Genomic DNA, 13341 nt, shown 5'->3' on the forward strand with positions numbered 1-13341 from the left:
CGTGTGTTATTTGCTTTACACACAAACAATGGCCTTATTTACATTAAGTGTTATTTACATTCAACAACAGTATGTGATTGGAATACACGTTTTTTTTCCTGCCGATATCCGATCCAGTGATCTGGGCCAATATTGGACTGCCAGCCCTAATTTGGCTGAATTCATTCTTTTTTTTTAATTCTCACCGGTCTCTTTGTCTCTAAAGCTACAATGCACCCCCACATCAGGATGCTACCACCTCCATGTTTCACTGTAGGGTGAAGGAGGAAAAGGAGAAAAAGAAGTCTGCATTTCCCAAGCTGCTCATTATCCTGAAGAAGAAATTGTTGACTCTCCATAGAGCAGAAGGGCATAGGTAGTGGGCAAAGGAAAGATCCAGGAGTCAGGCAGCCTTCATTACAAACCCCTTTGGCTTTATCAAGAAACTGCATGAATATGCTGGCAAAGGCAGAGATGACCAAGTGTAGAGGGCATCTCACCAAATCTTGAGTACAGCTGCCGCTAACTGTGTCCTGACAATAGCAATGGCATCAGTTCAAGGCAGAAGATAGATCGGCAGTGTTTGGAAAGATTTATCACTTAAGCATGCAGGTCTGTCAAAGTCCAGGTCACTAGAGATAAAAGAGGGAAGTTTACTGACAAGTTTCAGTTCACTCTGAGAGGCTTGACTTGACTTGACTTGATTAGAGCCACAAATCAAGATCTGGAAGCATGGCTAAAGGCTGTGGATAAACAAGGGCTGCCAGACAAGTTCAGAGCTTAAATTTACCAGCATGACATTCTCTCAGAATCCTGTGGCCACTGTTGGTTTATAAGTTCTCTTGGTCCACCCTCAAAGGTTTTAAGAGTATGATAAGTCATCATCTCTGCAAGTGAATACAGTTGCCATCAAGCCTGATCAGGTGTAATGTGGTGGGTTGCACCTCGTAAGTAAAACGCAAGGTGAAGCCCTGCACCTACAACAATAAGAAAGAACCAAAGTGCAGACTAACAAAATACCCGCTGCCCACAATGAAACAAGCAAATAAAACAGGGATAGTGCAGAACTGAGAAGTGATTGTAACAATATGACAGGATGCTCCAGTTGTCTGCAGCAACTCTCACAGGATGATCCCCCCACAGGACGATCCTACCACCTCCATGTTTTACTGTAGAGAAGGAAGAAAACAATGACATCATAGTTTTGCTAGTTGTAGCTTCTGGCTCAGCAGGGCTGAGTAATACTTGAACTATCTGTTAAGGCCAAAAGAAAGGATTGAAGAAAGATTGTCAAGAAAGGAGTGAGTGCTGAGGGAAAGGAGCTGTGTGTGAGCCAGGTAGTTGGGACGCAGCAACAAAGTATGGGAACAGGCTACCAATCTCCTGGTCTGAGCTCTGGCTGACAAAATCATTAAAGTGGAATTCGTTCTCCAGGAGAGGGAATGGGACATCGCTGGTGGGAACCCAGGAGTGTTCTTCCAGACCATAACCCTCCCAATCAACCCTCCTCCATCTTCGAATATGTCGGGTGGTGCATCTTCGGGGACCGTCTCCTGCAGGGAATCAGGTACTACAGGCCAAGGAAAGATACATGAAATAGTGAGACCTTGAATTGGTTAGGTAATTGAAGGGCAAAGGTTACCCGATCAACTTGTGACAGGATCTTGAATGGGCAATTATAGCAGGGGGCTAATTTCTTTGATGGGTATTCCAGGCATAGGTTTTTAATAAAAAGCCATGCCGGGCTCCATGTCTGTACTCCGGTGCCTCCCATTGCTATGTACAGACATGGAGCCAGGCATGGCTTTTTATTAAAAACCTATGCCTGGAATACCCATCAAAGAAATTATCGGCTTGCTGCATATGTTCACAGCTTCCTTGAGGAGTGGGTGAACAGACTCCCACAATACTTGACTGTGATGCATTCAGCCATCTACTGCAAAAACTGTGCCATTTCTGGGGTCTTAATAAAGAGGTTGATGTCCTAGAAAACACTGCAAGGAGGTCAAACCGGTAGCAAAATGAATTAAAGAATTCTGGGCATACTCAGTCTATGGCAGTAATCTCAACCACTCATGCTGCTGGAGGCTACAATAACTCATAAAGTACACCGATCAGGCATTAAAACCACCTCCTTGTTTCTACACTCACTGTCCATTTTATCAGCTCCACTTACTATATAGAAGCACTCTGTAGTTCTACAATTGCTGACTGTAGTCCATCTGTTTCTCTGCATACTTTGTTAGCCTCCTTTCATGCTGTTCTTTAATGGTCAGGACCCCCACAGGACCCATCTTTCATTAAATTACCTTCCTTCTGCTTCAGTTTTATCTTCAGCTGTGTCCGAAATCGCATACTTCCATACTCAATAGTATGTGAAAGCAGTAGCGAGAGCGGTTAGTATGTCCGAATACATAGTATACATAAAAAGGTACACGAGAAGTACCCAGATAACCTACATCTTGGGCAGCCATGTTCGAGTATGCAAACGCTGCACACTTTCCGCTAATGTATCCCATAATTCAACTGGAGCTGCGTAGGCATTCGAAGCGGAAGAAGAAACAAGAAAGATGGCGGAAAACGGAGAGTCCTCTGTTTACAAGTGTAAGATAAACAAAATAAAAATGTTAATATTGCGTACAACCCTAAATAATGTTAGGATTAGCCCAAAAAGATTATAAATATCCAAAATTTTGGCGAGTGGGGCTTGTGATGAGCACGCGGTCTGTAACTATGGTGATATTACGTCATCACGTCCTCACGTCATCACCTTGACGTTGGTAAGATGGCGGACGTAGTACGTAGGGGTGTTGCTTGCATACTGCACACTTCTGTACTGAAAGTGCTTACTTCTTTACCGGCCGAGCGGTGCGTACTTCCTCGAATCTAGTACGTACTCTGTAAGTATGCGATTTCGGCTTTCTTGTACATTTTGGGATTATTTGTGAATATTTCTCAACATCACTTGTTGGAAAACCGCCTCAGTTAAAGCTGATGTGGAAACACTGCCATCTAGTGGCGGGATGAGGTCACATTGCGGGTCACAAAATCGGCATGCATTGTGGCAGATGCAGTTTATGTACGATTTTACAGTGTATTTTAAGGGCCACATAAAATGACGTGGTGGGCCGGATTTGGCCCGTGGGTCTTGAGTTTGACACCTGTGACGTAGATGATGTCAGACTAATGGAGCATATTATGGAAAACCTTATTCAAGAATGACAGAGACCATAAAGCATAACAAGACGCGCCAGAGCACACAATTCTGCAAAGAACAGTAGGTCAAAATTCCTTTGTACTGATGTAAAAGATGCCTTAAACCTTAATCTTTAATAAATGAAATTATCTTTTCAAAGTGCATTTTGAGTTCACTCATGTTGTCTTTATCTTACAATTAGTTGGACGATCGGAATGATTGAAATGTGACAAATTAGCATAAATAATATAAATTGGTAGGGCTCAAATACTGTCTTTTAGCCGCTCAGGTGGCACAGCGGTAAAGTACGCTAGCGCACCAGAGTTGGGGTTTTGAATACATCGTATCAAATCTCAGCTCTGCCTTTCCGACTGGGCTGGGCAGTAGCATGAACAACGATTGGCTGTTGTTCAGGGTTAGAGGGTAAAAAAAGTCGGATCATAGGTCCTCATAATTGGTGAAACTGCGGCCCCTGCTGGATGACTGATTGCGCCTGCACAGAGCTGAGGAATAATGCTGATGGGGATGTGGCCCTCCATGCACAGTGTCCATCAGTGTATGAACTCGACTCGTGCAGGTGAAAAATGCAGTCTGTACTGACTGTACGTGTCGGAGGGGGCGTATGTCAGTTGAGAGGTGTCCTCAGTCAGCCGCGAAGGGTCGAATCAGTATAGAGGATGCAATCAGGGTAATTGGACATGACTAGATTAGGGGAGAAAAACTGGGGGGGGAAAAAGTGGGGAAAAAATAGAAAATTCAAAAAAAAAAATAACTTCAATATTCTATAGTTGTGTCCTTGTTCCAACTTGTGTGAGTGTGTTGCAGGCATCAAATACATTTTTTTATATATACAAACTACAGTCAGTTGCCCCAGTTTTTACTAATAGCCTCTGGGATAACAGAAAACACCCAAAATTCTCTGGTGCATTCAGTCTGTAGAGACAAGCAAAGTTAACAATATTTGGATACATTAATGTAGAATGATGGTTTACTTTTACTAACATAATTAATTACCCTTGTACTGCACATTGCTGGAAGTATGTGGAGTAGTGGGAGCTTGGTTAGGGTCTGGTGTTGGGTTTTGGCTCTGGCTCTGTGATTTGGCATTCTAATTATTAATATAAATAACTCCAATTATTTTTATTCTTGCTAGTTATAACTTTCAGTTCAATTTGATCTTGTGTTTGTATGATTTGTGTCAATTCTATTTATTTAAATTATCCTCCAGACCACCCAAGGAGGATGATGGGGTCCCTGCTGAGTCTGGTTCCTCTCAAGGTTTCTTCCTGTAATTTTAGGGGAGTTTTTCCTTTCTACTGTCCCCATTGGCTTGCTCAACAAGGGTTTTTGGTCTGTTGGTTCTGGATTCTGTAAAATTGCTTAGATACAATGTATATTGTAAAAAGCGCTATACAAATAAATTTGACTTGACTTGACTTTAAGCTTTTGTGTTAGATGAATTGGGCATTAAGACTAATGAAACTTTGTGTTTCCCACTGAAGTAGTTATTTGTGTACTTCTTAGACACACTGAATTCTTAGTGTGCAATTCTGTAGAATTAATACTTTGGCATTAGGATTAGAGCTGGGCGGTTCCTGAATCACCCGGGTTAATGATTCGAATCTTCGTACTGAATCAGGAATCATGAGTCCAAGGTCTCAATTAACCCGGATCCTATGACTCCTCTGACTGGCTGTTGTTAAGTACACAAGGCGAGTGAGCAGACTAACCGGAAACACTGCGCACTCAGATGATTTGGCTGAACCGGCTTCACTCCAGTCTGTGAATCTAAGTAATAAGTTAATTATTCCAATAAACAAGCGGTTAAACACACTGGTGTTTGTTATGTGGCTGATTTACTGCACATGCTATTATTATTATTATTATTATTATAATTATTATCAGTAGTAGTGGTATAGATTAGTAATGTAGCATATATTCTTGTAAGCAAAACAACAACAAAATATAGTTATATTATTATAAAAATGCAAATGCTTACAGGCTACTTTAGGACTGTACCACTTAAGGAGTGTCATAGCTCTCCCCCCTTGGTAATTTAAGGACTGTTTGTTTTGGTGCCACTGTGGCTGCCTGACTGGGTCAAGTTACTATGGCAATTTGTTGTTGACCATCCCCCTTGAACCCTTGACCCATTAATATACCCATCTGATTGGTAAGTGAGTCCACCTTATCCCTATCCCCCATGATCAAGATTCCACTTAGAAAAAAGTGCCAACTTGTCACTGACAAGTGAAGTGTGAGGTGCCAAGAGAATTAAGAGAGAAGGATTTATTAACAGAAGATGAGTGCACCAGTGATATTTGGATGCATTCTCATGCAGTAAATTAATCGCAATCAGGATGTCAGTACAAGTGACCTAGATGACTCAAGTAAATCAGATGACATTACTGAGTGACTCAGATTAACCCGAGTCCATAAAATGAACCGAATTTACCACCACTAATTAAGATTTAGACTCAAACTAAGAGATCCAGGCTAGAAGGTTGTCTATTAATTAAAAAGGAAAATATGTCAAATGCTTTTTGGCCACCCTGTTCCCCATTAACATCTTGTTTACTTTATGTGTATTTTAGGTGTTTTTTCTTTAAAATCATTTACATAAATAACTACATCATACAGGCCATTTAGTGCTGAATTCTTGTTGTAATGTATAAACCACACAGTTCCAAAGGCCTGACTTGCCTTGGTGTGCTGATTTACCCATTTGCCAGAAGCAAGTTGTTAACCTGGAAAAACCTGTTCAAATTGTCAGGTGTAACTCTAGGTCAACAGTTACCTTTGTGTAAATTTTTCCTTGTTTTACATGCCAATTGCAATGTAGATTGAGTTAAAATAAAAACAACATTTTCTAAAGGAGAAAACTGTAACTGTAATGTCGACACGAGGCGGTATATAGGATACAAGTGCAGGTGCAGGTTAATTTACAGATCAGCAATGGTACAGACAAGGACAATTCAAACTCAAAGTCAAATATTAGCAAGGTCAAGCCTACCCCAGCTTTTCAATGGGCGCAAGGCACAGAGTAACACCCTGGATGGGGTGCCAGTCCATCGCAGGGCAGACACACATACACACACATACACACACCCATTCACCTATAGGGCAATTAAGTGTCTCCAATTAACCTGACTGCATGTTTTTGGACTGTGGGAGGAAACACGGGGAGAACATGCAAACTCCGCACAGAAAGGACCCGGACCGCCCCACCTGGGGATCGAACCCAGGACCTTCTTGCTGTGAGGTGACAGTGCTACATATGAATGTAATCAAGGGAAACACAAATTGGGTGTGAAAAACAGGACAAGATAAAAACAGACGAAAGACCCAAAACAGGGCTCAGACCAGTGTGAGTAAGAGAGAGGCAGTAATCCAACACCACTCTTCAGGATGATATTCCTCCAATTTCACAAGGTACTTGATCCTCCCTTAGCTGCATTGGAAGTCTAACAGATTCTTTATCTAGTATGGCAATTGCCCATCTATCTCTTTGGGAGGTGGAGGCTCTGTAGCTCTGTAAGGCTCGTTTTCACATCAGTGATTTAGGTTTTGAACAACATCTTCAATATATAAAATGATAATTTAAAAGCTGCATTTTGTGTTGTCTTTATCTTTTAGTAAATGTAGTTAAAAGATCTGAAACATTTAAATGACTAGCAAAAATAGAAGAAATCGGGTGGGGGCAAAACATTTTTCACTGCATTGTTTCTGCAAAAAGCTAGAACCTGCTTAGGTCCATTGAGCCCACTGTAGCAAAACACACAGTCATTGAAACATCACAAGTATGCAAAACATTTGGGTGCTCCCCAATGCTTCAGAGTGTTTTCTAGATCAAGGGAAAAAATTAGGCTTTTGACTGAAAAGCAAGGTGGTGTTTTTTCAGAGGAAAAAGCAGTGGTAACACAAAACCCTCATCCCTGTTCTGAAGTGTGGTGGAGGAAGTGTTATTGATTCGACCTACTTTACTGTTTTAGAGCCTGGACAACTAACAGTCATTGAGGAAACAGTGAATTAAAATATATCAACAAATGTCTTTTATCACCACCAATTCTCTTTACTGTTGTGCAAGTCTTATTAGCAGCTAAAATAAACAATAATCATTAACTATATGACTATTATTAGTAATTAATGCAGAAATGTAGGTTTTTCTTGCAAGACAATATAGCTTTAATTATAATAATATTTAATGTAGTGCAAGCCCAGTTTTATAAAATTGAAATAAAACAACAGTCCCTCATATCTTGATGGACATGGCTGTGAAAGTTGCATTGTAGGATAGGAATGGATAAGAGGCTTAGAAACATTAGAGCAGATTGGATTTTGCTCTGCTAATGCAGCAGATTACCACTGCAACAACCCTACTGGCCAACAGTTTTGCTGTGCAACATGCTTTCTGTTGATTGTTTCTGGTTTTATTTAATCTTCTGCAGCATGGGCAGTAAAATGTACAGGGAAACTATGACGTCTTCATTTTATATTTAAGAACAAACAGCTTTTATTTAGGAAAACACATAATTGTAAGGGTAATGCATCCTTAGGTTAATTAAGTGATAGAGCATGTAGACACTGTGCATTATGACATACTACAGACAGTCACTTATGGATGCAGTGTGTCTTGGGCTCCAAGATACAAAGTTCAAGGATTATCTAGAAAGAAGACTGGCTTGGGAACTCTCCACTGATGGCATCACTTGTTTCATGTGAACAGATGTAACAGAAACAAAGAAGGGTTTAAGACATATCATTGGATCCAGAAGAATCAACAGAGACGGATCACGACAGACTCGAAGGATAACAAGTGCTTGCAAGCACAAGCTGTAACCTCCAAATCCCAGCAACAAACACTGGAGCCCAATTTGGTAATTGGGAAGATGGAGGAAGACAAGGACAAAGTGCCATGTAATAATGAGGCCAAAGAAGACAAAAACTATGAAGATAAAAGAGAAAACAATGCAGTGGACACTCATCATGCAGGAGGTTGTATAGGCACTGAGTGTAAAGACTCTATCAATGAGAATCACACGTCTAAAAACAAGCTGTCAAAAACACCCAGTTTTGGGAGGACAGTCCGCTTTTCAGATACTAAAGAAGTGGTGAGAGGAGACAGCTCGGAAGTTAACCTTTTCCCGGATCATGAAAACAAAGAATGGACCACGACTACATTTGAGGAGTTGTTCACATCTGGGGACTGGATCAACCTCACAGGTAAGCTATCTATTGCATAGTTGATATAAGTGATTCATGCATTGCATGTCAGAATCAGAATCTTTATTTTCTCCAAGTACATGATGTATGAAGAATTTCTCCATGGTGCAGGTGTCAACATATATTTATGAAATTAAATAATAGAAAAAAGGAACACGTTGGGTGTGTTCAAAAAGCTAGGGAGCTGTCTACATAGACAGCATTTTACGTCATCCTGTGCGCGCTCCCGAGAATGAGGCTGTTCGAAATCCTAGATGCCTTAAAATCCTCACTTCTGAGGCATCTTAATATTTCAATGTTATTTTGGCTCAAGAACGAGGGAGCATCCGACGCTGCCTTAGTGATCAAGGCAATCCCAACATTCATTGCGGGTCGGATGCTCTTCTCTCACAGAAAAATAAACATGGCTGATGGGGCGGAGAAACTAATGGAGTTATTTTCAAACGTAAATAAAATATTACTGATTTTTAACTTGTATAAACTTGTACCGAGTGTTTTTTGCAAGTTTGGGCTTGTCAGGAAATTTAACCGTTATCGGTACATGAAGGAAGATGTTATATTGACGTTAGCGTGCTGTGCTACCTCAGTTTATTGGTTTTAATGGCAAGATGCTAAATGCTAAACGCGAAATGCGAAACCCGATGGAATCGCTATCTAAGTAGTGCGTTCGAGTAACCTGCCTTATAAGTCACTGACTTATTAGAATCCTCTCTACTAAGGCAGCTGCCTATGTAGACAGTAAGACAGCAAGGCAGCTCCCTAGGTTTTCGAACACACCCTATATATAAACATAGAAAAACAATACAACAGTGACATAAACAGTACAGAATCAGACAAGTGTGCAGTGGAGACGTATAGTACAGCACAGTGACAAACTTCAGATAAAAAAAATTGTGTGATGGATTATTAAGTAAATAAGGTGCATATGTGCGTATGTGCATTGACTGCATAAGGGAAAATATTGTTGCTGATATTTGGCTTCCAGTTTGTGCAGTAGTCTTAACTTGCCTTTGTAATGCAGCAATAAACTATAGATTTAGCAATAAACTTACTGACTAGGGTTTTCCAAATTATTTCCAAAACCATGGTTATATTTATTACAGAAGCATGTAAGTTTTTGATAATAATGCCATCTGAGGAAGTAAAGTAACCAGCATTCACTGGTTTTGTCTGATATATATATTAGGCTTTAATCACTGTGTATTTTTACTTTAGTTTAAAAATGATTGACATTCTTAAAAGCCTGTTAATCAAGTAGATTGATATTGAATTCCCCATTCTGACTCTGACTACTTTTAGATGACTGTCTGCTTAGGAAGAAAGTGCTAAATGTCAAGCCCACACATGCCCCATGTCCCATCTGGGGGCATGAGGTCACCATGAAAATGCAGGGGATCCTGAAAGACAGAACCATGGTAGAAAAGGACTGCAAGCTGGTCTTTGTTATAGGAGAAGGAGATGTCAACCAAGTAAGATGCACAATTAAAAACCCTACAACACACACACATACACACACACACACACACACACACACACACACACACAGGTGTTACTCAGAGCACCTGCCACTGTTCAGACTATAACATTGCACTTGTTGCATATTGAGATCTCTATAGGGAACAGCCAGTGTTTTCACTGATCAGCCATAACATTAAAACCACCTCCTTGTTTCTACACTCACTGTCCATTTTATCAGCTCCACTTACCATATAGGAACACTTTGTAGTTCTACAATTACTGACTGTAGTCCATCTATTTCTCTACATACTTTTTTTTAGCCTGCTTTTACCCTGTTCTTCAATGGTCAGGACCCCTACAGAGCAGGTATTATTTAGGTGGTGGATCATTCTCAGCACTGCAGTGACAATGACATGGTGGTGGTGTGTTAGTGTGTGTTGTGCTGGTATGAGTTGATCAGAAACAGCAGCGCTGCTGGAGTTTTTAAATACCGTGTTTATTCACTGTCCACTCTATTAGACACTCCTACCTAGTTGGTCCACCTTGTAGATGTAAAGTCAGAGACGATCACTCATCTATTGCTGCTGTTTGAGTTGGTCATCTTCTAGACCTTCATCAGTGGTCACAGGACGCTGCCTACTGGGCACTGCTGGCTGGATATTTTTGGTTGGTGGACTATTGTCAGTCCAGCAGCGACAGTGAGGTGTTTAGAAACTCCATCAGCATTGCTGTGTCTTATCCACTCATACCAGCACAACACACACTAACACACCCTCACCATGTTAGTGTCACTGCAGTGCTGAGAATGACCCAACACCCAAATAATACCTACTCTGTAGTGGTCCTGGGAGAGTCCTGACCATTGAAGAACAGCATAAAAGGGGTCTAACAAAGCATGCAGAGAAACAGATGGACTACAGTCAATAATTGTAGAACTACAAAGTGCTTTTATATTGTAAGTGGAGCTGATAAAATGAACAGTGAGTGTAGAAACAAGGAGGTGGTTTTAATGTCATGGCTGAAATGGGTTGGCTGAAACACTTAAACTCAATAATTAGAAGTGTGTTCACATACGTTTGGCTATATGAACTTTAAACCTAAACTTTGCAATACACTAAATGTTAATGTTATTTTTTTTCTTAAATGGCTAAATAATAAATGTACTTCTAATCAGATTGTTTGAAATGGCATACAGTTTTTAATTCTAATCAATACTTGATAATCTTTTATTAAAAATCATACCGAAAGTCCCAAATGGGTATGGTGCTTATGTGCAGGCGTTGGAGAAGTGTGCCGTAACAATGAGGATGGAAGAAGTTGCATTATTGCTGGCAGACTCACAATATACTTATGGACAACTGGGAAGGTAGGGGAAAAATGTGACAAATTATTTTTTGCATAATGCTACAGCCTTAATTGTGTTTCACTCTGCTCAAATTTAAGCCTAAATAAGATGTTTGTTGAGGGGTTTTCATTGTCTTTCATCATGACATTTATCGTTACACAGAGGGTATGTTCTTTTGTACCTGTTGCTGTTAGGGTGAATGGCCTCTGCCCACCAGGTTGCTAAATGAAGCATGAATAGGAGCAGATGGCCTACCAACTAACACCATTCAGTAGTTGGCCAGAGGTTCCTACCCCTCCCTTCCATTCCTAGAAGTGCAGTGCTCCAATTTCAGTCAACGGCTCAGTTTTACCACTCTCATTTAGGAAGACCGGACATTAAATGTCAATTCAGTTCAATGTCAGTTAGTGTCCATAAGATCATCTGAAATTGCCACTCTAAAAATAAATTAAACCAATAAATAAAATAGCATCAATAAAACATGCACTAACTGGCACATGCATTGACATATACTGCAATAATTTTACACACACAGTAACTTCTTAAAAACCAAAGAAAATAAAGAGAAAAGAAAAACAGTTTTAGAAATACAACAATCAGTTAAGTGCTTTCAGCGGTTTGCTTAATAAAAAAATGTTTTACATTTAGCATTACATTTCATTCAATGCCATTCCTTTGTTATAACCATATACAGTGGTACCTTGAAACTCAATGTCAGTTGGATCTGGGAATGGTGCTGAGTTTAAAAGGTGTTGAGTTTTTAAGGTATTTTTTCCCCATAATGTATGAAAAACCTGTTAATGCGTTCCATTGTCCTGTGGAACTACATATATTTTAGGCAAATGTAAAATAACGGGGTTGTTTTTGACACTTATACACTGAAACTAAATGAAAATGCAATTTAAAAAACAGTTAAAAATCAATAAAAAATACAATAAAAACTGCTCTTTACCTTAACTTCTTTGTTTTCTTATGTTTCTTAATTAGTGACGAGAACTTATGAGCAGTAATTATTAAAAGAGCTTTAGTGTTTCTGTGTCATTCTTTTAATACATTAATTCACATTAAGCTTTTTTAACAATAAGCGTTTTAGACTTTCTCGGGAAAAAATGATTCTCACAATTTCTCAGAACCTCGAACTATAACACAAGTTTAAAAGTGAAACAGTGAGGAAAATCCAGCTAAACAAAGATACATGTGGACACTTTCAGAGTGGATTTGACGGTTATTCCACACAAATTCAGATTTGTATTCGCACTACGATGATGTTTTACTGCTGAACAAAACGACAGTCGCACGTTGTGTTTAAGTAAAACATTGAGTTCAAGGGTACAAATTTCTTGACGAATGGTGTTGAGTTTCAAAGACTTTGAGTTTAGGGGATGTTGAGTTACAAGTTACCACTGTACAATGATTTACCATAAACCATATATTTTTCCCAATTTGTGCTTGATTACTTGAACACTTCAGCTGCTCAACAGTCCAAAATTTTTCTTGCCATATATTGCACTTTATATTTTGCCACAGGTTTTCAAAGGGGGACAAGCCTGGACAGCAGCATGTCAGTCTAGCTCCTGCACTCCCTCACTATGAAACCATGCTGATGTAACAGCAATTGTCTTGTAAAAACAAGCAGGAACTATTCAAAGGCATTGTTCAAAATGTAGTTGTACCCCTAAGCATTAATGGTGCCTTTAAAGATGTGCAAGTTACCCATGCCATTGCCACTTACACACTACATGAAATGACAGATGCTGGCTTTTGAACTTTACATTGACAAACACTGAGATGGTCTTCTTTCTCTTTGACTATAGAGAACATGATTCCAAACATTTACAAGGTCAGACCACAGTACATTTTCATGTCTCATCAGACCATTCTAAATTAAATTGGGCCCAGATAACTGCTGTGTTTCTGGATGTTTTAATACATGTCTTTATCTAATAGAGTAATAGAGCCTTAACCTGCATTTGCAAATGCAGCAACGATCTGTGTTCACTGACAGGGGGTTTCCAAAGTATTCACTCATGTGGTTGTATTAATTGCAGAAACATATTGGCTTTTAATGCTGTGCCATTTGAGGAACCAAAGGTTATGGGTATTCAGCTTTCAGCCTTGACCTTTGCTAAATATACACTGA

The 13341-nt window shown here is 39.8% G+C and overlaps 1 protein-coding gene across 1 annotated transcript in view; it reads left to right on the top strand.

The window, feature by feature from the left end:
• Positions 1 to 1421: 1421 nt before the first annotated feature.
• fkbp16 (FKBP prolyl isomerase 16) overlaps positions 1422 to 13341 on the top strand; it is a 54293-nt gene continuing 42373 nt past the window's right edge. Inside the window, exons 1-4 of the mRNA XM_063005094.1 lie at positions 1422 to 1546; positions 7902 to 8398; positions 9698 to 9867; positions 11134 to 11222. Coding sequence (XP_062861164.1) covers positions 1422 to 1546; positions 7902 to 8398; positions 9698 to 9867; positions 11134 to 11222 — 881 coding nt within the window. The remainder of the gene's footprint in view (positions 1547 to 7901; positions 8399 to 9697; positions 9868 to 11133; positions 11223 to 13341) is intronic.

This window comes from Trichomycterus rosablanca, chromosome 11 (genome assembly GCF_030014385.1).
Source record: "Trichomycterus rosablanca isolate fTriRos1 chromosome 11, fTriRos1.hap1, whole genome shotgun sequence".
Taxonomy (NCBI): domain Eukaryota; kingdom Metazoa; phylum Chordata; class Actinopteri; order Siluriformes; family Trichomycteridae; genus Trichomycterus; species Trichomycterus rosablanca.